The 24,289-nt window shown below is 39.8% G+C and overlaps 1 protein-coding gene across 2 annotated transcripts; it reads left to right on the top strand.

Annotated features, from left to right (window-relative positions):
• Positions 1-1,278: 1,278 nt before the first annotated feature.
• On the top strand, positions 1,279-21,543 carry FAM168B (family with sequence similarity 168 member B). Of its 2 annotated transcripts, none has more exons than XM_086754344.1 (7): positions 1,279-1,436; positions 8,188-8,268; positions 13,033-13,116; positions 16,297-16,439; positions 17,522-17,699; positions 18,989-19,118; positions 20,456-21,543. In XM_086754344.1, exons 2-6 carry the CDS (start codon positions 8,199-8,201, stop codon positions 19,099-19,101), a joined length of 588 nt encoding a protein of 195 aa, XP_086610470.1. In that variant the 5' UTR covers positions 1,279-1,436; positions 8,188-8,198; the 3' UTR covers positions 19,102-19,118; positions 20,456-21,543. The 2 variants fall into 2 exon arrangements, with proteins under 2 accessions (XP_086610470.1, XP_086610469.1); XM_086754343.1 differs by having other exon boundaries at positions 1,300-1,436; positions 18,989-19,112.
• The last annotated feature ends 2,746 nt before the right edge of the window (positions 21,544-24,289 follow it).

Raw genomic sequence — 24,289 nt, 5'->3', positions numbered from 1 at the left:
TACATTGCTATCTTGCCCTGTCCTCAGCAGATACTTAGTGCTTTATCAAAAGGTTAATTCTAGATCTTTTAAGATGAGAAGTCTGCGTGATTTATCTGAGGATCAAATCATGACCTTGACAGGTCTGTTAAGTCTAAGAATTACAAGGTTGGCTTCCACCCATCAGTTGGAGGATAGAGTTAGTTTGAAAGCTCCCTGACCTAAAATTGTAAAATCTGTTTAGGCTTGCCTTGCTTATCTGTTTCAGTTTTGTACAGTTCAGATCTCCAGAAATGTTTCATGGGTTTGACTGCTCTGAACAAACAAAAACTATTGAAAAAGTAAACATTCTCATGAGGAGTTACTGCATTCACAGAACTACCGTCCAGGTGCCTTACTTAGCTCCTGGCACTCTCAGAGGTGGTGTTTAAGCCATCTCTCTTTTTCCTCATGAGTTTCAGTTTAGACAGATCTTCACCTTTACCATTCTGCCACTCGCTCATTTTCTCAGTGTGGTTCAGCACATGTGCCAGCGAGCGGGGCAGCCCAACAGAGCTCGTCTTTATCCATTGTCCAAGCTCAGCATGTCCGACATGACCTTTTTCACTAGACAGCAACTGTTCTGTGTGGACTTGGCCTGTCTGCACACCACCGGCTCACCCCCAGAAAGCCACCCTTCCCAGGCGCCCAGCCCGACAGCCATCGGGTCTCAGCACGGTTCTGGGGACTGAGTGCGCTGCAGGGCTTGAAGGTGACCGAACTCCGCGGGACCCCCGTTCGGGCAGGGAGCCGGGCTGGCTCGGCCAGGCCCTTCCACCGGCCTCGTCCGCTGGCCGCAGGCAAAGCCCTTTCTGACGGCTCGCAGCGGCAGGGCGGAACAGCGCCGGCGGGGCCAGCAGCGCCAGGCGGCCCAGCCCCGGGGCCGGGCCCGCGGCGCCCAAGGGGAAGGAGCGCCCGAAGCAGCCCTGGCTTCCCCCCAGCAGGGAGGCGAGGCCAGCCCCGCTTTGACGCCCTTTGCCCCTCCGCAAGCCCTACCACTGCTTGACCACAGACCGCCGCTAATGCGACACCGGCCGCGACCGCTCGCCCAGCGCCACCTCTAATGGCGGCGGCGATTGGGGGGGGGCAGCGCCCGGGGCTTCCGTGCACGTGACGGCGGCTTCCGCCCCCTCGGCTAGGTGCGCGCGCCCCCTCCCCCGCGGAAGTGACGTCGGCGGCTGGCTCGGTGCGCAGTCGTTCGGTGCGGCCGGGCGCGGAGAAGCGGCAGCAACCCGGCGGCTACTGCCCGCCCCCCTCCCCCCCCAGCCCCGCGCAGGCAGCGCCCGCCCGGCCCCGCCCGCCGCCCCGCCCCGCCCCGCCGCCGCCTCCCGCACCGCGTACGTACGGACGCACGCACAGACACACGCAGCGAGACAGCGAGCGACGGCCGGGCCGCCACCACGCAGCGCCGCAGCCCGGTGAGTGCGAGCCACCGAGGCCCCCGCCGCGGATGGCGCCAGCTTCCGGAGCCGCTCCCTCCCTCCCTGCCGCGCCGGGCCCGTTATGTAAGGGAGCCCGGGCCCGGCGCCTCCTCCGCGGCCTGCGCCGCCGGCGCCTCGGGCAGGCCGCGTCTTCCCCTCGGCCATCCCGGCGACCCCAGCGGTGGCGGCGCCATCCCGGGGCCCGGCGCAGGGGCGGGCCCCAGCACCGCAGTGGTGGCGCGGGCAGCGCTGCGGGCGATGCCGGGGGGCGCGCTGCGGGGAGCTGCGAGTAACCTTCGGCGTCGGTCGGGGACTCGGAGGGCTCCCTGTAACAGGTGTCTGAGGTGGCCCTGGCGCGGGGCCGGTGATGGGCTCGTTGAGGCGGCACCGGTGTAGGTAGGGCCCGCGCCCCGCCGCCCCCCCCCCCCCCCCCCCCCGACCCCGGACCTCGTCCCCTTCTGCTTTCTGTCGCTGCCGGGAGCTCGGGTTACCTTTGTGGCTTGAGATGGTTTTGAATGCATATCGGACGCTTTTAATGCTGGTTTGTTGATGTAGAGTGAAGGTTGGCCAGTTGATAACTTCATAAAAATTCATCATAGCGTCGTGAGGGGATCAGTCAGTTGGGTTTTCAAAGCGATAGTAAACTTTAATGGCGTGCAAAAGGCTTGCATGGTGCATCTCCCCAGTTTACCAGTTTACTTAGTCTACCTTTACATCTGTGAGCAGAAGGAATAAAATTTTAGTTGTTTGTAGCTCCTAGGAAGAGTTGTAAGACACAAAGAAAAAAGGGCTGGTGCAAATCGTGCTTTCAGCACTTTTCTAGAACATCTCGAGCCAAACCATAGACACTGATCAAATGATGAAACCTAAGAAATGTAAAAGATTAGGTTTTAAGTAGGGGATGGTATACAGCTCTCAGTATGAGAAGAGCTGGATTTAAGTTATTCTTAAATATTCAGTAGTAGTGTACATGTTACCTAATTTAACTGGACTTTCTGTCTGCTCTAATGTGCTTTTATTGTAAGATGTGTCGTTATTAGCGTCATAAAACTTCCATGCTCATGTAATGCACACTTCCCAACTTGTACTTTTTGTCATAGTAATTATGCACTTTAACTTTCTGATTAAAAAGTAGGGGGAATTAAGAGGCTTTTCGAGATTGTCTCGATTTGGAACTTCTGACAGTTTCATCTTATTTCAAAAAGGAATGTGGAATAAACTGGAAATGAAATTCATGAAAAAATACTTAGTAGTATAAAAACTTACCGAGAAGCAGAGCTTCAGGATTTAACAAAAAAGTTGTGGATATGATTCCTTCATCTACTGAACTTTTGTTCTTCCATTTAGGCTTTTTTTCTGTTTCTTATAGTTGATAACTTCCCCTGAATTTGGCAGTAGACAGGCTTCTAAGAGTCTTACTGTGAGGAATTGACAATTTTGCTGTACTACTCTACTTCTTTGAAATAAGAATGTACACAATCTCAAAGTTACACAGGAGATGCAAGGATTGGAACTGACAACTTTTGTCTCCCTGTGCAGTATCAACAACAGAAATTGTGGGCTTTGAGAAACGCTGGGCTGTTTGTTTAATCTTTCCATAGGTAGTGAGTTTTTGGAAGAAGAAAGCATTTGGTAATGTTATAGTTTTTTTTTGTAATAACAGAGCAATGCCACTAATGTACACATTAAGTTGGTTCATGAACAGGATCTTAGTATTAAATTTTTTTGTATAGGCTTTCTTTTTGTAAATGACATACAGAACTAATTCTGTTGAGTCTTTAATATATAATCGTATTCTCTCTGCCCTTACTGATACAGAGTTCAAGTACTGTATGTGTATTTCAACCACAAAATTGTAACAACAAACTGCCAGGCTTACAGATGAGAATTGTATTTGTTAGAAAGGATTTAAAAGTCTAAACTGCTCTATTCGTTTGTAGTCCTAAAAAAAAATTGCATGCACCTAAAATACAGAAGGGTGATTTCAAGTGTCTCTTTTGTGACAAGAACATCTTGTAACTTGAGCAGGGGAGGAAGACTTGCATCTGAATGATGTTTCCAGCTTTGTATTTTACTTTATGTGTGAACTTTGAGCAAAGCTGTTAGTTGTCCTTTTCCACGCTGTGATTCGGCAACCTCAATCTGTACTGCCGCTGTCCAGTCCGGCTCCCTTCCTTGCATTGGAACTGGTGCTGTCTTAGCCATTTGGTGATATGTCTCGGCTCCCTCAAGCTGGTAGGAGGAAAACATAGCAACCCTCTATCCAGAAAAACTCCAGCAAACCCCAGAATTCTGCTAACTGACTTAGCTGATCTAACTTACTGAGGGGTTAGGATCCAAGTGCTGTCCCAGTGCAGGGAGTGGGATTATACAATTCTGTATAAGCATTGATTGCAGCTGGCTTCGGTCATGGACTACCTTAAACCCGTGCCCTGTTTTGATCGGGGTAATGCTTGCTTCTTGGTAAAACTCAGTGAACTTTTTTGAGGTCTTGAATGAATGGAAGAAATTAAGTACGTACTACCTGCAAATACCAATGCAGTGTGCAATGTGTTATGAAGTCTAGAATGCCTGCTGATGTAAGCCGCCTTTTTTTAAAAGTAATCATGACAAAATACCCTGTTATATGGCCTAGGATTTGCATCAAAGGGCCTGTTTTGGTGGCTGAAGTTTTAACAGAATGTAATGCAACTGAGACTTTAATCATTGTCAGTTATTTGAAGAGCTGAAGTGTCCCGAACTACTTTCGTTACTTAGCAGTGGAAATAATTTTTTCAGCGCTACAAACTAGCAGGCATTTAGGAGTTGCATTTTACCTCTGTTAAGCTTTGACTGGAAATCAAATGGGTAGACCACTAAAGTGGTAATTAACTTTAAGGAATTGTATGTAAGTGGAAACGGGGTCATTTGTAGAGTTTCATAGCAAACAGCATTCTAAAAGTATTCCATGATGGATAGATGTTAAATACTGTAATGACTTAGTGTGAGTCTGCTTAAGTCCCAAGGATGAAAGCACGAGTGGACCACAGTAGTGTACTTTAGGCAAGATATTTGGAGATTATTCCTCGACTCTTGTGGTGGAATTGTTGTAAAATGAGCACAAAGTGGCATTCAGTAGATCTTGTTCTCATAGCATTTTTTCACAACTTTGAAAATACATAGTAAAAAAGTGTATCTGTTACAAAGGAATGTGCAGTTTGTTTTACAGCATTTACATTGGTCTGTGGTTTTTTGCATGTATCTCTGTAAAATTATTTTTTGAAAGCAGAATTTCCTAGAAATGTGCTGATTCTGAGTGTAGTAGGAAAAGCTATGTGCAAAAGTGTATCTAATTTGGAGTGCTAGTGGTTCAGCATTAGCAGCGGTTGGACTTTGTGCTCAGCTTCCTGAAACGTGGATTTAAGAGAAGGATGATTGTCCTGGTATCTGTCCTAAGATGAGATTTAACAGGCTTGATCAAGACTGAGTTTGATTGTTTGGCTTTGGCAAGAGTGAAAGGTGAAGCATTTGTGCTTCCCAAGCATGCTTGCATAGTCTTTAATCAGAGCATCTTTAATAAGTATGATTGCCTTCATTTCAGCTGAAAGAATTAGTTGGCTGTAATTTATATACAGTTGACTGTGCAATTTATATACAGATGATGCACAGTAGACACTTATTTACATATATATTAACATGAGAATGCTTTGGAGGGGGTGCCAACAAAAAGGGTGAAAGCCACAATTCTTTGGGTTTGCTTTACACTTGTTTCCCTGGTGTTTGATGTGGACTTCAAGTGTTACAGGGAAGTGGACTGCAAGGTTCCATATTTCAGTATAACAGATGCCCTTCTAAGTAAGATTATGGTAAGAGTGGGATGATTGCAACCACTGGGTAATACTATATAATTGTACTTACACACACTGGATCTGTCAGGGAAGGCATGAAAATAATTATTTTTAATTAGAAGTGATCTGAAGTTTTGTCTGCGTTACGAAAACTGTAAGCACTTTTTGTAAGCTGATGGATCTCTACTTGTATTTCAGTAGTGAAAGCTGGAGTGTGAAAACATAAGTAGTGAAAGTACATACCTGTTCAACCAAAGTTGAATTAATGTGTGTGCACACGTGAATTTCAAAGTATAGATGTGTTTGAAGTGGAAGTTGACATTGTTTCCGGTAAGAGGCAGTTAGCAGGCTCCCAGCGGCCTAGGATTTTTTTTTCCCTTAAGTGGAATGCCTTTCTCTTAATCTGCACTTCCTTTGAGATCAAGTCTGAGTTGTCTGACCTTTTCTACTCATTTTTTGTACCTTCTCAGTTTTAGTGGCTTCTGTTTAAGTCATCCCCCAGAATGTATGTCCTTGTGTTTTTCTGCAGTCACTCACTACTAATACTTCTAATAGTTTTGATTTTTAAAAAAATATATTTTACCCAAATATTCATGGAATGCTCTTGTTGGTTTTTCTAGTCCTCTTTCTTTCTTTTCATTGCCTTTCAGAATGGTGAGAGGGTTACAGGGTCTTCTTTCCTCCTAATTGCTGTAGGGACTGCAAGGAGGAGCAGCATGTTTGTAGGAATATGGGAGTGTGGGAGAGTGCTGTTTATATTTGAGTGGAAGAATGTATCCGCCTCCATTAAGACTTTTACCCTACAGCTCTGAAGTGCTGAAAGTGAAGTCAAGCTTGAACGTCTTACAAGTTTTGTGGGTTTAGAGGCAATGTGACAAAATCAACATTGAAAGAGGAGCAGGGATGTAAATGAGAAGGAAATGTAGGGAGATATTAAGGGAAGAGACTGAAAGTTTGCAAATAAATGAGTCCCTATTTCGAAAGGCAGATACACAGAAGAAAATATGAGGAAAAAAGAACAATTTTGCTACATTGTAATATTAGTTCATCAAAATACGCCAGTTGGTTATGGCACAGCAGAGTTAATGCTGTTAAAACTCCATGGGGCTTCAGTGGAAAGCAATGCTTTATGCTTGAAGACAACTAGTTTGCTGTAGAGTGTTTCGTAAGAGATTTGTGTCAGACTGCTTTTTTTGATGTTGGTTGGGTGATTAACATGTACTACTCTGGGGAGCTTTCTTCATATTAAGCAACGGAAGTGGCAGGTTGTTTGGTTTTTAACACATTCTTAATAGATTCTGTTGTCTTGATTATATAATCGAGTATGAAGCTGGAAAAAATAAAACCAAATATATTTAAGCTAGTATTATTTTGCTAAGTGTGTGGGAGGGAGAAAGTTCAAGAAACTGGTGAATCTTTTAGTTCTCTTACATAGATCTTGAGTTTTGTGAACCTGATGATAAACTTCCTGACAGCATTTACTTTCTGATTTCTTGATTTTGCACAAAGGTTTATTTTACTTCTGTTGTGTACTAGGTGCTGCTAAAACTCTTGGCATAAAGCTGGTTTAGTGTTACTTTGAAAAGCAAACTACTTACGTTTTATACAGTCACTTAACATAGGTTTATCAGTGCAGCTATACTCATAACTCGGATTCCTGCCATAATGTATTCTGTAACTGAAGTAGTGCATGTGTAATTATGACTTTCTTGCTTCATAAATTTTATTTACAGAACTCTGTTAAACTGTTAAAATGCTTAACACACTGTTAGTTTAAGTAAGACAGTGTGTTAAGATGTAGAAGAGGAAGTGACTCAAGTGTCAGATATTAGCAGTTAATAAGAAAGTCTGGTTTCATAGTGTACCCTCCTGTCTTGCCATCGGAGGCTGTTTGTAGTGAAAAATGGACGCTTGCAGGAAGAGAAGTAGTAAATCTGTAGATATGTAGAAAATCAGGTGATTGAGGATATTGAGGTTAAAATATGGGGATTTTTTTCTAAAATATTGGGGAAGTGGTTGCAAACAGTACTCTTAAGAGATGCGTGGTGGGTTTGCTTGTGAGCTGTGCTGAATGGATTTATATTCCTAGAAGTGCTAGAAAAATTAGAGAAGCGTCTTCTATGCTATTTTATTTTCCTTAGTGTTTATGTACAAGATCCTTCTTAGAACTGACGATTTGGTTTTATTTCTGCCAGTGATGCTAGCTATAGCTTAGGTGCCTTTTTGGTGCGTGAATACGTGATTCAGAAACGACTGGACCCAACTGCCAGCTTGTCCTAGGCTATGAAGAACTTAGCAGTAAGTAAACAAATAAATAAATGTGAGCTAGCTGTCTAATACAGAAAGTCTCTTGCCACTTACTTCTGTAACACTTGGGCTGTTGACAGTGGGTGAACTTACTGCTGGTAAAGAAGTGGAATCCCAGGCTTGAAATGCCAGTAGTAATAGATGAGAAGTGTTTGCATCCCTTGGCTAGATGCTTCAAGAAAGAAATGGGAAGAAACCAAGATTGATGTATGGTAGATAGATGATAAGTGATTGATAGATGATGTGGGTGGAGAAGTCCAACACGTGTGGACTCCTGCAGTGGATTATGAATTTGTGCACCATGGGGGAGCTCTTAGGGATGGAAATATTTTGAAAGCTCCCTGCTCTGCAACAGGGAATGTTTCATTCCTGAGACATTCTCTTGCTCATTGAGGGTTGTGATGCTTTGAAACTTACTTCTGTACTGACTCTCTCTTGCTTGTAGATATGGTTTTAATGTTGATGACTTGTGGAATTGATGCTTTTTCTGCTGTTACTTTTTCTTCGGATATGCTTTCCCCCATTTCCAGATCCGTTTTAGTTACTGAGCTTTCAAGCTTTCCCTATACTTAGGTAAATACTTCTTTCTTTTTTTTTTTTTTCCCCTGATTCAGTTACTGAAATCATGAATCCTGTGTATAGCCCTGGATCTTCTGGGGTTCCCTATGCAAATGCCAAAGGAATTGGTTATCCAGGTAAGTAACTCTGTTTTTTTAAATGAGTTTCAGGGTTGTTTGTTTTTTTTTTTTTTTTAATTAGTTTCAGATCTTTGTTTGTAATCAAGAAGAAATAGTCACTTCTGAATGGCTTCAAGTATGATAATCTGTTTGGGGATTTGTATGGAGTTTTTTAAATTTAAAAGGTGAAATTTCAAGAGTAATGTTGTTCTGATATTTTTCTAACTTCAGTATCTCTTACAAAGCAACTTATTTTAGGACCTCTAATAATTACACCGTGCAAGAAGAGGAGTCAGTCTATTTCTGCTGCTAGTTGGCTGGTGCTGTTAACCTTTCTGTCCTCTAATTCTTGTTCACAGTATCTATTTTATGACTACCCAAAGCATAGCATCGAAGGTGGGACCAAGAAAATGACCAAAAAATGTTTTAGAAACAGAAATTAAATGTGTTTCTTACTTTCTCTGCTTCTCATTTGGCGTCAAGTTTCTGCCAGAATTTTTTCTCCTCATCTCCTAATGTATGCATGAGCAGGCTTCATTTCTCATGTCCCCATAGTTCAGAAGTTGGATAAGGCAATAGTTAGATTTTGACAGAACTTTCCAGGAATGCTGAAGAGAAGGGCGGTGTGCCTCTGTGGGCATTTCAAGCAGTATGTCTTAATGCGATCTTTTTTTTTTTTTTTTTTTTGTGATATCTGTGAAGTAAGGGAATTATTCCGTTCTGGGAGAGGCTGCAGGGTCTTTCAGCTCAGATCTTGCATATCTTCACCAGTTACATTTTTGTAGCTTTTACAGAGAGAATATTTTGTGATTTAGTTGGTGTCCGTGTTGGGAGCTAGAAATAATTCTGCACTGTTACTGTTAATATATTCTTTGTAGCTGTACTATATTTTCCTACTGGTATTTACAGTTTTTAAATTTGTTTTTCAGCTTAGGTAGTGTGCTGGAGTTTCCATTTTCCTGTTCCATTTTTCTCTGTTCATTCGTCTAGGTACTGCTGCACAAATTAATTTTCTGATTGTATCAAACCTTTTAATTTTTATTTTTGCTTTTCAGCTACCTTTTTTTCCTCAAACTAGTGTACCTTTCTTGATTTCTACAATATTTATAGGGGGAAAACACAAGCTGTGTTGCGATGTTTTTAAGCCTATTGAGTAACTGAAATGGTGCAGTAATAAATCGTAGTGCTGATGCTTTGTAACCATAAATGCCGCAGGATGGTTTTATTCTCTGTAACTGTCTTAGTTATATGAACTGCAGTAATTTTATGTTAAGGCAAGGAGCAGTGGTTTACTAATTAATATCAGTTACAGTATAGTTATTTCCATGTTCATAATTGCTTTTCAAGGCTTTCTTTTGCTTTAGATAAAGATTATTACGAATTCTTTAAATATAACTTTGTTTTTATTTCTATTCATTTTCTGCACACATTTATATTAACCAGAATTTCTTTAGTATGTATAACCATTTACACATTGCATTGAAGCTCTGTTTATACTAATCTAAGTGGTACCTTAATTTACTCAGAATGTGCTATTGTAGATTCCTAAACAGCAATTTAAACAACATTACAACTTCTAATCTTTTATTCTACTGTTACACATATTAGATTACATATTGAGTTACAGAATTACTATGTATGTGTTGATTTTCACTCAGTTGTAAATTAGCATAGCTAAAATATACAGAATTGAAGTAGAATTGTTACAGAAGTGCCTTAAATGTCCTACTACAAGTTGGTCACTCAATTGTTCCTTGTGGCTGTCAGTTTACACAACTGTGACCCTTAAATTCAACTTAGTCAATCAGGTTTACAGTGTTACACTGTAACAGATAGTTTACTAAGCTGCCTGGTTCAGGCTTAAAGATTGTGGAATAAACACAAAACACATTCTCTAAAATTCAGGTCTACTCTTAGTCTTAGGATTTTTTTAAAAACATTGTTGCATGAGTAGGTCTCCTTTCTTTGCCTCTCCTCATTTGAAAGCTACAGATTCTGCATTCAGAATCATTGAATTTACATGGATTGCATGATAATAGAAAGTAATGAACATATCATGAGGTGGAATGTGTTATTTAAAGGCACTGTTTTTCTAAAACTGTTGCATATTTAATAGCTGTTTCTATTACGCTACACCTATTTGAGATTGTTGAATGGGTTTACAGTAGCAAGGAATCAATATCCAAATGTTCTCACATGGATTCATTTTAAGTTCTGTGTAAGAATTAAAACTGCTACTTGTCATAGTTAAGGTTTTCAGAAATAACTGGCTTTTTGAGCAGCTGTGGAGCTAAACCTATGAAGAAAGAACAGACAACTGAAACATATACAACATAAATAATATTGTGAATGTGTAGTCAGTTTGAGTAAGGTGTGAAGCTGTATTAAAGGTTTTCACTAGCAGCTTGTGGATTTGAAAACTTAAGAGCTGTTTACGCTCTGAAAAGTTGTTATGAATTGGATATGTTATTTCTACCTTTGATTTTTAAGCCTAATGCTTTTCTTAGTCTTATCTATGCTGAGCACCTGATAGTAGTGCCAAGTGTATGTCACTTGATATGTTTACAGAGTGCTTTACAAAACTAGGTTAGCATATATGGTCATGGGCAAAGGAATTTTTATTGTTAGGAGTAACTGCTAATGACTCTGGGATTTATACTGAAATAGAAACCCTTCAAATTTGAATAGCAGTTTAAAACTAGCCACTTTAAGCCTGGCAGTGAATATGCAAATATTGACTTTTATGTGAGCTACGGATGTTGTCTGCCAGGACTTCCGTAAAGCCTTTGACACTGTCCCCCACAGCGTCCTTCTCTCTAAATTGGAGAGGCATGTATTCCATAGGTGGACTGTTTGGTGGATGAGGAATTGGATGGTCACATTGAGAGGGTAGTGGTCAATGGCTCAATGTCCACATGGAGGTCGGTGACAAGTGCTGTCTCTCAGGGATCCCTATTAGAACCAGTACTGTTTAATATCTTTATCGGTGACATGGACAGTAGGATCAAATGTACCCTCACAGGTTTGCAGGTGACACCAAGCTGAGTGGTGCAGTTGACACACCTGAGGGCTGGGATGCCATTCAGAGGGACCTGGACAATCTTGAGAAGCAGGCCCATGCAAAGCACATGATGTTCAATAAGACCAAGTGCAAGGTCCTGCACATGGGTCAGGGCAATCCCCAGTATCAATACAGCCTGGGGGATGGAGGGATTGAGTGCAGCCCTGCTGAGAAAGACTTGAGGGTTCTTGTGGATGAAAAGCTGGGCATGAGCTGACAGTGTGCACTTGCAGCCCAGAAAACCAACCGCATCCCAGGCTGCATCAACAGAAGCATGGCCAGCAGGTCGAGGGAGGGGATTCTGCCCCTCTACTCTGCCCTGGTGAGACCCCACCTGCGGTACTGTGTCCAGCTCTGGAACCGCCAACGTAAGAAGGACATGGACCAGTTGGAGAAGGTCCAGAGGAGACCACGAAGATGATGAGAGGGCTGGAGCACCTCTCCTGTGAGGGCAGGCTGAGAGAGTTGGGGCTGTCTGGAGAAGAGAACATGCTGGGGAGACCTTATAGCAGCCTTCCAGTACCTAAAAGGGGCCTACAGGAAAGATAGGGACAAACTTTTTAACAGAGCCTGTGGCGATATGACAAGGGATTACCGTTTTAAACTCAAAGAGGGTAGACTTAGACTAGACATAAGGGAGAAGTTTTTTTTTACACTGAGGGTGGTGAGGCACTGGCACAGGTTGCCTAGAGAGGTGGTGGATGCCCCATCCCTGGAAACATTCGAGGCCAGGTGGATGGGGCTCTGAGCAACCTGATCTGGTTGGAGATGTCCCTGCTCCTTGCAGGGGGGTTGGACTGGATGGCCTTTAAAGGTCCCTTCCAACCCTAACTGTTCTATGATTCTATGATCTGGAGAAGTTGAAATCTTTATATGTTGATAACAAAATCTGGTAGTAACTCTGTTTTAAATACAGACATTACATTATTCCAAAATGTAAAACCAAGTAAATAAGTTTCTGGAAAAATTAATAGCTATTATTAACTCAGAAATTTAACTTATTACAGTCTAAACAAACTTTGTATCTTGCAAGTAACTAATGCTGGTTTTTGCTTTATGTTGGAGGACAGTATATCACTATTTTAGTTCAGCCATAGTGGTTCTTATATTCTGATGTAGAAGTGTTTACCTATCATTTTGCCAATACCTTAGTGAATCACTTGTTACTAATGACCAGCATAATATATGGCTGAAACTGGTGAGCTTGTTTCATACCCAAGTGTAATAACAAATCTGTGTCAAATGCAAGAAGCATTCTGACTACCTAAGGTTGCTTTGTACTCTCTGCTTGGAATATCTCTGATCTGGAGAGTCAGAGTCACTCTGACTTCTAGAGATTTATTTCTGTGAGAGAGTCCCTTTTCTTCAGATAAATAAGTTTCAAAACTCAAGGGGGATGAGGGTTGGATAGTTGCATAAAACTTTGTTGTCCAACTAACTTAAGAGTTACTTGGCCAACTTTGAGATTTGCTGAAACAGGGATGTAAAGGAGAATGACATTTGTGACTCTTCAGCTCTTCCCTTCATCTGGCAGTCAGCTTCAGGTGGCTTGGAAGAAGAGGAGCCCAGTGTTTTGGTTGAGAAGGTGTAATTGAAGGCCATCTCTTAGGTTATTTCAATTAAAAGATGTACAGCAGGAATCTTCGAGAGTAAAGTCTGATTAGACACTGCAGTCAGTCTAGAAAATAACTTTGACATATTTTTTTTTTTTTTTTTTCTAGCTGGCTTCCCAATGGGCTATGCAGCGGCTGCTCCTGCCTATTCCCCTAATATGTATCCTGGAGCAAATCCTACCTTCCAAACAGGTACGTGTAATAGGTATGCTAAAGCAGTAACCTGGAGTCTGGAAGTTGTTAGAACTAAGAATGAGGAAGAGCTGTAGGGGCTTACAATGAGAGTTTACACTGTGGGATAAGTTTTACATTACTTTGAATGTGACTCACAAGGAATGATCTGATAAATTAAAGTGAGTATAATCTTGTCTTAAGTCATACTGCTTTCACCTTCAGAAAAGGGAAAAGTTGGTCTTTTAGTGGTTGTTTCCATATTTCAGGCTGATACTTGATGATTGCATTGTGTTCCCCTTCACTACTTTGTAATTTTTTTTCTTGCTTTGCATCCTACTGGTTGTTTCCAGATCCCTGTTTTTTCTTCTGTCTGTTGTCTTCAAAATTCTTCAATCATAGCTTTCCAAGTTCAGGTTGCTGCCTTCTTTCTGCCCTTAAAATTGTTTTGCACAAACTAATTGTCTGGAAAGCCTGGTCACTGGGCAAAACTTCTTTGTCCATTGTGGGTACTGGGAGAGGATTTAGGTAACTGCGCTTTGCATGCTTGTCATTTAAGAGAAAGGGAATGTGGTGAGCCTAAGAGAAGGGAGATGAAAAACAGACAAGAGAAACCAAAGCACTCACCTAAGTTGTTTTCAGGTAGTTCTACTTTCCTAATAGAAGATTATTTTGATGTGCTAATGCTTGAAACAAAACAGAAACTGGTAGCATTTAATTTCCACTTAAACTAGCAACATACATCTAATAGAACAGTATTCTCCCTGTGGTTATTTTGCATTCTTTACATTGCTTTGTTACTTAGATCTGGGCCATCTTGAGGAGCTCTTTCACTTGCATATATTATGCCAGTTTTTCAGAGGTACACGTGACACATAACCAAATTTGTCCCTGACTGCCCTTGTGTAATTTAAGGGGATAGGAAAGGGTGCTGCTTGAGATTGTGAGGCTTATGTTGTGGAAGCCCTTTTGCGATACTGAAGTTCAGTGTTTGTAACGTATGGCATTTCATTAACTACCAGGAGACTCTTACAAGGGTGTGGTAGCAATTACTGAGATGAGAGAGTAAGTAATCTAAAATGTTTGCCTGCAGAATCTATTAAAATTGTGTAGCCGTGTGGCTTTCCTTGAAACTGTGGGGTGTTCTAGCTGGTAAACCTGTGTCTCTGTTTGGTTTGCTGCTCAGAAACATGGCCAGAGTAGAACTGATTTTGGTTTGTCTTTGAGCTTGAATTTGAGGTAGGGAAGCGGATAGATATAAGTTCCAGTAATTTAAAAAAAACCTGTCCTTTGGAGACTGTATTGCTGCTGTGCAAGTATCATATCTAGAAGTACCAGGTTGCATTTGCACTGGGTTGCTTAAGAACTTTTTTGACAGCGGTGTTAAAGGGAGAGCAGTTCCCATCAGGTGTATAACTCTTAGCATGGGAATCAAAACCCTACGTGGATTTCTATTTGCGGCTTGTATTACTTACTAATAGGCCATTAAGTTTCACAGTTGAGATTACCTTAGTGATGTGTGTCAGCCTTCTGTGCTCGATTGTATCTGTCATCAGGATTCCTGCAGCTGTGCAGAGGTGTAGCTGTAGTTTTTGATCCTAGGATCAGGTAACTGAAAGGTAGGTAGTTCCAGTCTTATTACAGGAAGCAGTTGCAAATCCTACTGCAGGAAGATGAAAGTGAGCTGCATGTAATCAATTTACCGAATCACAACACTGATGTTTTGATGCTGTTGGTTTTTTTTTTTTTTCTTTTTTTTTCTCCCTGTCAGTTATGTTGTAGTAGAAGGTTGTGGTTTTTGGGGAAGATTCTTGACTTGTTAGACTTAATTGTGTTGTAAGATTAGTTTGTATTGATTAATCTTGGACTATATCTCATGCTATATAACAAAGGTAGAGTAAGAATTTTTTCACTTTTGTGTGAAAAAGGAATAAAGATGTATAGAAGTTGTATATCATCTTCGAATGTCCTTAAATTTTTTTAAAGCTAGTGCTATTAGAGTCTTTATTGCTATTGAATAGAAATTAAGCTTTTGTTTCAGAACTAAGAGTAGCTTTAATTTTTACCTACTCTTTAAGCTATGAACTAAAGCTCAAAATGTCCAGATCTTCTAATTCAGGCAGCTAACAACTTGAAGTACTTTGTCTTAACAGCTGGGATTTTTTTTTCCCTAACTTTTCTGATGTAACTGCTTGTTTGTAGAATCAAAGCTTTTGTAAATTCATGTAATGCAGCAGTATTTGAATGTACCATGCCACTGCTATTCAGAACAGATACCTTTTTACAGGTATCTTTAAGTTTCTGTGGTTTTGAGTAACCATATGATTTACTTTCAACATCTTTACTCCTTGCAAGGGAGACAAAGATTAAATGGGAAGGCGGGACACCACTTGTACAGGTGTACCACTTTGGAAGAATGAAAGTTAAATTGCCTGCGCAGCTGTATCAGTGGATTTTTGAATGAGAGCAGGCTTGACTGAGGATATAGTTGTAGTTCAGCAGTGGTTATATAGTTCCTGTTCAGCTGTTTGTATCTTGAGTTTCCAACAGGAGTCGCTCCCCATACTAGAAGTATAATATAATTCTTCAACATGCTCTATTACGATCTCTAAGAACAAGAGTTCAGCGTAAGTGCTGGGGTAGCTTTGTTTATTGTCTCTAAAGGTGATAAAGTCTATTTTATTAAAAAAAAAAAGATAGTAAACCTATTTCTTTGTTAATATCACAATTTTCAGTTTGAAGAGTGGAATGAATTTTGAAGCAAACTCAGACTTCTGCAAAAAAGAGTGAAGGTCATCTGTCATTGTGCTGTCTGCACAGATTGATTTTTCACGACACACATGCCAGTGTTCTCTCTGCTATATGGCTTTAGATCTGTTCTCTGTATTGAACTCAGCATATTCTAGACAGTTTAAAGTCCACCTAATCTCTGTTCTGATATTCTAACTTTTTTCTATAGTTACTGAGTGTTATTTCTTCTTTCTCGTTGGTTGAGCCAGTAATGTAGTGTTTTCAGCCTGTTGTCAGTATTATGTAAATGACAGAACATGTGCTTGGATATTGAGACTAGCCTACCAAGTAGGTTACTCATATGAAGATTAAGGAATTTGGAAATTAAGGAATTTGTTACCTCTGACTTTAGAAAACGGTGTACTGACACCTGTTTTTCGTATTTTTAATGCAGATTTACCTTTGTTTCAGGTTATACACCAGGCACCCCATATAAAGTATCTTGTTCTCCCACTAGTGGTGCAGTGCCACCATATTCTTCGTCACCGAATCCCTATCAGACTGCTGTGTACCCAGTTCGAAGTGCCTATCCACAGCAGAATCCATATGCACAGGTAAATGAACAAAACAAAAAAACTGTCTGAATAATACTTTGTTTACCTTGTAATATCTTCTTGAACTCTTAACTTTACATCATGTTTATTTCTTAATGGATGAAGAGAATTTTTAGCTGCCTACAGTAAGAATTCATAACACAGTGATTTAACAGAGTGTGTTTTTACATTCTATCTCACGCAACAGTTACTCTGCACTTACCAATAATGTGTTCAGTCTTTGAAGAGACACTAGATTCATTAGTCTTGAAAATGCATACTGGATGCTCTAATTACCACATCCTGATTTCATGTTGTCAAAAGTTGTCATATACTTGCATTAACGGGCTTTTTTTTGTTGTGTGTGGTTGTTTTTTTTTTGTTGTTGGTTGGTTGGTTTTTGTGGTTTGGTTGGGGTTTGGTGTTTTTTTGGTGGTGTGGTTTTTTTGTTTTGGTTTGGTTTTTTGGAAGCTTCTGTTGTTTAGGGAGTTACCAAGTCTCATAATAGGCAAACTGTTGAAAACTATTAGAAAGGAAAGAATTAAGCCACTTCAGAAAACATGATATTTTGGGGAAAAGTTGGCCTTCTTTTTTTTTTTTTTTTTTTTTTTGTATGGAGGAAACTTGCCTGGCATGTACACAGTAGTTGAAAGGAATTATGAACACATAACAAGGTTTATCCAGTCTGCTTAGTGTATTTGGATTTGTTGAAAACCTTTGGATCTGTAACTGCAAGCAGCTGAATAAAAAGCTCTGAAAGAATGAGAGAAGTTCTGTCACAGATTAATATATGAAAAGATATGAAATGAAGGGAATGAATGACGAGTGAGCTCTTATTGCTGAAGGTACAGTCAGCAGTGGAGTTCTACACAGGTCCCTGCTTTTGAATGTTATCCTAAATGCATTTAAAAGGGGCTAAATGTTAAAAAGTTTGCCAGTGAAATGTATTTGGAACCAATGGCATGAACATTTTGGCTTCTACTTTGTAAATATATTGCATCTTTAGAATGTTTTTGTTTTGTGATAGATTCATGAAAGAAGACATCACCTTTTTTCTGCACCAGATGTACTATATTAACTTAGTTTACTCTTTTCTCTAACAGCAAGGCACTTACTACACACAGCCTTTATATGCAGCACCACCCCACGTAATTCACCACACCACAGTTGTGCAGCCTAATGGCATGCCAGCAACTATGTATCCCGCTCCAATTCCACCACCAAGAGGAAATGGTGTGACTATGGGGATGGTGGCTGGGACTACTATGGCAATGTCAGCAGGTATGTGAGCTTATAACTCCTGTGTTTCCTTGATGAAGCTCTCCTTTCAGGTTGAGACAGAGCATAGCTGTGTTACAAAAATGGGATGGAAGAGGTGTACTTGGCAGAATAATGAAATTGTTTAGATTAAAAGGGACCTCTGTAAGTCATCCAGTCCAGCATCTTCAACGTGGATCCAGTTAGATCACGTTGCGTACTTGTTCAGTGATATTTTGGTCATCTCTAAGGTTGGAGTTACCACATCCTCTTTTCAGATATTAGCATTATGGTAAAATAGTTTTTTTTGTGTAGAATTTCACTTACTCTTGCATTCTTTGCTTCTCATCTTAGCAGTGTCAAGAGTCTGACTCCCTCTTCTCGGTACGTTTCTCTGTGCCTAGTTGAAAACAGCAACCTCTCAAGGCTGAGGAAAATGCAGTATTCTCAGCCCACCCCTCATATTGCTGACCTTCCTATGTTGAGATACAGTATTTCATGTGTTTGCACTACCTGCAGATCTTTGGTGCATTAGGCAATGATTAGGGGTGTCTGCTTCCTAATGCCACACTCTTACTAAAAGTAGTAGTTTGGAGAAAATGTTGTTTAACCAATATCTAGGCTCATCTGTGAATGGTTACTGAGGGAGTGTCATGCTTTGTTACTCTGTGGATGTTAACGCAGGAAGAAATGTCCAGCATTCATGAGCTTGTTTTCAGATTCTGGTTTTTACCTTGTCAGATTTATCATTTCATTTGAGGAATCTCAAAACTAGGGAAGTTATGTGTCACAAACTGTGCTAATGGAATTTTGTACATGGGCAAGCTTATCGCATGTGTTTGTTACTGTTTCTACAAAGTGCTGTATAGTAAGACTGTTGAAATGCTCCTTTCTCAGTCTGTTTGTTTCTGAAGCCCCTTAGTCTGTAAAAACCTATCTGGAATAATGCAAACGAGCTAATTTACTCTGATTTATTAGTCAAGTTATCCCTACCATCAAATATTCTTATGGCACGTAAAGCCTGCTGTGGTAAAAAAAATTGCAGTGAATAGTGCTTATGTTGCATACCGTCTGCTAGAGCTGTTTTTGAGTAGTGAATATCTTTGTGTGCATTGGAGTAAATATCAAAATGATTATCTTGTATACATGTTTGAAGGAAGACTGGGGCTGGAGTGCCAGATGATACTGGTAATTTTAAATCTGAAGATAAGCGAGCCGTAATTGATCTTAAAATTAAATTTTTTTTTCTCCTTTCTTTTTTTTTCTCTGTACTATAACTTCTGCCTACTGAAAAATTGTTTTCTTCATCCTAGGTACTTTGTTGACAACTCATTCCCCAACTCCAGTAGCCCCTCATCCAGTTACTATGCCCACATATCGGGCTCCAGGAACACCAACCTATAGTTATGTGCCCCCACAGTGGTGATCATCCTGGCAGTCAGTGTAAGTTACCGATTTAGATTGAAAGCAGTTAATCTTTCTTATGAATTACAGCATTGCAGGTTTTTTCAAGGAGATTTTTCAGAAGGAAAGCAATCTGAGGTACTTCTACAGTATTCTGGTTGTAAGAATACACAAAACATATAGCTTATGTAATAGCTGTTCCCTGCAGAGGAGTGAAGCCTGGTGGGACTTCTTCAGTGGTCTGTACCTTCAGAAATCATTCATTGTTTCCACGGTTCATGATTGTTGAATATGAAAGAATGAGCCTCAAGTTTGCCTTATTAAAATACATCTGGGACTAAATGTATTCGGTATTTTGGATTCATTGGTAATTGTTGAGTTCAGCAGTACTGTGATTCCTGAAAGATGCAGTGTGTTTAACTTTGTAGTCTTATTTTTGCTTGGATAAATATGTAGGCAAGGTAAGTGTTTTGCCTTGCTCTGAGGGTGAATCTTTCTCACAAGCTGCTGAAACAAATACACAACCCTGAGTTATTTCATATTTTCAGTCTGTTTCAGGTAAGTTAATAGTTCTTGAAGTCAGCATGGGAAAATTGTCTCTAGTGTGGACCAAAATTTAGATAATGAGTTTCAAGAAAAGGAGTTTAATTTTGAAATCTACTCTAAGGTGGGATGGATTTGGGGACATAGTGTGTGTCAAACTGACACAAAGCCTAATGTTTTTGGGATTGTCACATCTGTTTATGTTTGGTTTTTTTAGCTTAAGTTGAGAACAGCTTCCTTTGAAATAAGGACTTGTCAGACCAACTGAACTAGAAATCTCCACGTTTATTCCATTTAGTTTGACCAAGTTAACTTTGTTTAAACTTTCTCTGAATTTCTGTTTCAGCAGTTAGGAGTCCAGAGTTCTGTAATTACAGATGACTTTTTCTTTTGAGTTAGTAATGAAACAACCATTTCTCACTTTGCTGTGATGCTACAATTATCGATCTGCAGATCTGAAATGTTTCACATATAATATTTCACTCAAGAATGTCATCTCATGAGTATAAAAAGTGAGAGTTTTGCTGGGACTAGACTCATGACTGCTGATTATTAGCATGAAATGCCTTTTTAATATTGCACCTTCTACTTTTGACAAAACTGCTAGTGGTGATTGCTGGAATGAATGTGACAAGAGAAAGTCAATGTGGTGAGTTCTTGTAGCCTGTAGATTTCAGTTGACTGTGTAAGTGCTAGGACAGCATTGTATAGTAATTGACATCTATTGTGTATGCAGTCAGTGTGGTGCACGCAATGCTAGAATGTTCTGCCACTTTCAAATAGTTATTTTCCTAATTGAGACTGTTTCCTACTCCCCCCTCCTTTTAACGTAGGTTTGAAGATGGGAGATATGCAATCAAGAAATTGAGGTTTAAAAGTTGGTGCTGAAGCCCTCATGCCTCCAACCAGGACTTTTCTTCTGAATGCTTTCAACACTTGGCTAAACACTACTAATTCCTGATCACTGAAGGTTTTCCAGTGCTGCATATCTTACATCTTGGAACTCCAGCAGTTAGTCTTAAAGCAAATCCTGTTTTGTGGACTGTCTTGCAATTTTTTAGCTAATTATAATGATAAAAAGGGAGTATAAATTTATTCTGATCCATATCTAGTTGAGTGCATGTTAAAACACAAAAACAAAGCTTGCTCAATCTACCTGCAGTGACTGATGCAAAAACCACCATATGCAAATCCAAAGGAACCGAAAAGTATTTTACAACTTGTATCACTAATGCACTGTTGTAATGTATGCAGGGTCTTAAAAGGTAGAATCATGGAAGTGAGTTTCTTTATAGAATACCATAATATACATTAGATAAGTGCTTCAGCCTTTTTCAGGTTGATGGAGTTGCCAGTTTAAAAGGGGTGTATTTTTATTTAAGTGATGTATTCTTTTCAAATTCAACTACTAAATTGGAGTGACTGGAAAATGAGTCAGACAAGCTGTAAAAATCCCGCACACAATTAGTTTACTTCATACCTTTTCATTTTAATTATATGGATTCAGTGTTATACAGATGTTCTTAAGGATCAGAATGAAATGACAAAGGTAATGCTGTGTGTGCCAGTAAATAAAGCAAACTTCCTTGAGGCAAAACTGGCTCTTAGGAATAGTAGGAGGTGATATCACCTGCATAATGAGTTGCATGTCCTGGGGAGATACATATCCAGTACTATCTTTCATATGATGCAAGATGTGTCAAAGTGAGACTGCCACACAGACTGATAGAAAGACACTTTCTTTAGTTCTCAGTTCAGGAAATCCATGCTGTTTTTTCCTAAGGAATGTTGTAGTCAGTTGAAAATGTATGTGCAGTTGATCCAGCTTGCTTTCCTGAAACTTAAGAAGTGCTAGGACTTTCTACAACAAGCAGGAGGAGTTCAGCTGCATGTTTTTATGAGGAAAGCTTGTGTGCCTGATGAGTATGTTAAAGGGGAACAAATCATTTTAACACAATTTCCTTATTAGCTACTTGCGGCGTGGACTATGGGTATGCTGTAGTAGGGCTGTCAGAATATAGAGGTTTCAAATAGTTGTTCTTTCTCCCCCCCCCCCCCCCCCCCCCCCCGATAAGATTTGTAATTGAAGCAGGAGCCATTTGTTGGTTACAGCATTTTGATGTGTTTTCTCAGTATTTTCTGGTTTTGCTTCCTAAATTGCGCTTGGAAGCTCATAAAATAAGACTGACTGCAGATTAGCATTTCCTTGCAATGAGTCATTTCTGCTATTCTTTCTTGCAACTTCAATTTTTTAAAAGTACCTCAAAGCAAATGCTGTGGGGATAAAGGGCTAGCCTTAGAACCCATTTATACCAAAATTGTTTTGGGAGAGATTTTAAATTTCAAAATTTGAATATTGCACATAAAATCAAAGTTTTTCTTAAACCTGCTTGGCTTACGAATCCAGACAGATGCCATTTTCTTTTTTTGGATACATTCTACCTACAATAAATTATGCAGTAAATGGCTATAAAATGTTGTTCCCTTTTAAGCGTTTTCACAGAGGTATATCAGGCTATGTTGTTCTTGTAGGTTAACTTCCATTCAGAAGAAATTTTTTTTTCAGTTGTGTGTATCTAGTTATGCTTTGTTTTGGGGTGTTCTGCTCCTATACAGATTTGGCAGCTACTTCAGGGTAGCATCAGTGCTGATTTAATGCTGCCATTCCAGTACTCTGCCCTGGTGGGAGGCTTATGTACCTTCATAACCTGTTGGTGGTTAGAGCCTTCAGTAACTTTAATTTTTACAGTAAGCACTCTTCATATTTTGTACTTTCTTTTTTGTTGTTTTTTAATAAAGTTTAGGTTTATTTTGCAAGAATCACTGTCAGTGGACGACCCCCTTATTTCTAATGCCTTGAACATAACTATGTTGTTGGAATAAGTACTTTAAACCTTAGTCATGAGCACTTACTGCAGCTTAGGGATTTCCATATTTTTTTTTATGGAGCAGAAAATTACCCTGGACAAACTTATTTGAGTCTGTACTGCTTCGTTCAAGTCTGTTTAACAGTTCATTCGTGTAGTAGATTTGCAGCTTTGATTAGTCAGGTGAGCCAGAGAGTACAGTGAATGTTAATACAGGCCATTTGTCCATTTTAGTTAATAGTGTGACATTTTGTTGTCTTAGCATGATTTTAACAGAGCTGAGGTATGAAACAGTGCTATATTGGGGAGAAGCTATCAAGAACAAGCTTAAAGCTTTGCTATCTCCTGTCTCATCATCCAGTAAACCAAAACTTTGAAAATCATAGGAGAGAACTTTCGTGAATGCTGCAATAGATAAATAGTTAAGGAGTGAATATAACTTCCTATGTATTTGCTCTAACTTCAGATTCCTAGATGCCATCTTGGAATTGGTCTCTGTATAATATTCTGTAACATTTAGGCAGTCTCACTTACTTGAGCACTTTTTTTTTTTTTCTAAGTTGCATTATGGGATTCATCCATGAGGGGGAAACTGTACCTTTTTAAAAGGTACTACACCTTCCAGTTTTGATTGATTATAATCTACTGGAAGGGAGGAGCATGTCTCCAGTAGTTGATATGGAAAGTAACCAAAAGCACAGTGCAGGGGGGACAGGGGAATATGTGTATATATAACTATCTTAATGGTATTTTGTTGCAAATAGTAGAAAGCATGGATATAAAACTGCGGCGGGGAAACTGTACATCATTAAATAGGCGTTTACACAGTGAGGGTCTTATGAAACATTCTCTCCTGCTTTTTATATAACATTCCCTATTTAGAATTCCTTTATAAATAAATACGCAGTATGTGTTTGCACTAGAGCTCCTCAGCAAATGAAAAGAGCTAGTGCAGTAGAGACATTTCAGATCAAGCTTCTCTTTAAAAAAAAAAAACAACAAAAAACAAACAAAAAAAAACTTTTTATGGCAGCTTTATATGATTAAAAAAAAGTACTACTTTAAACCTGGAACTTAAAATAACTGTTGCAGCAATAACAAAGAGAAGTCCAAGAAAGATTTTCTTTTTTTTTTTTAATTCAAATTTCAGGTGTTCAGTTTAGATAAAGTATTTTTTAAAAACTGAGGTATTCCCTATGTCAGTAACAACTGATGAAAACTTCTTTTAAATGTAGCAGCAGCAAAAGAAAAATGGCTAATAACTGGCACCAAAAATATGTAGCCCTAGTCAGTGGCATGGTGGTTATTAACAAAACACTAGGAAGGAAAACAGAGAACCTACTACTAGATCTTGTTTATGCTTGTTGTGACCATCTCCTGTTTTAAGTTTCTAGGAGATGTGCAGGAACGCTGTTCAAGAAAGCTTCTTTTTGAGTGTACTATGCAAGTTAAATGCTTGAATGCAGTGGTAGATGAAAAAAATACTTTATTTTAGTTGAAGTCCTTCCTTGTATTGCTTCATCCAGTGAAAGAAGAAGAAGAAAAAAAAAAAACCAAAAACAAACAAAAAGAAAACCCAAATAAAAACAAAACAGAACAAACCACCACTGCCACCCTGTAAGTACCACCATGTCTTAGTGTTGTCTGAGAATAGTTCATGGTACAGAGTTGTATGCCGGAGTACTCAGCATTAACTACTCTCTATGGAGCATTCTGGCTTCACTGCTAGCTGGGTAGTAAAGGCCTCTTAAAGTATCTGAGCAAGAGATGGTCAGAATTGACTTGGAATCACTCCCCAGT

This window comes from Chlamydotis macqueenii, chromosome 9, assembly GCF_036417535.1.
Source record: "Chlamydotis macqueenii isolate bChlMac1 chromosome 9, bChlMac1.mat, whole genome shotgun sequence".
NCBI lineage: Eukaryota > Metazoa > Chordata > Aves > Otidiformes > Otididae > Chlamydotis > Chlamydotis macqueenii.
This window is presented reverse-complemented; position numbering and strand designations above follow the sequence as displayed.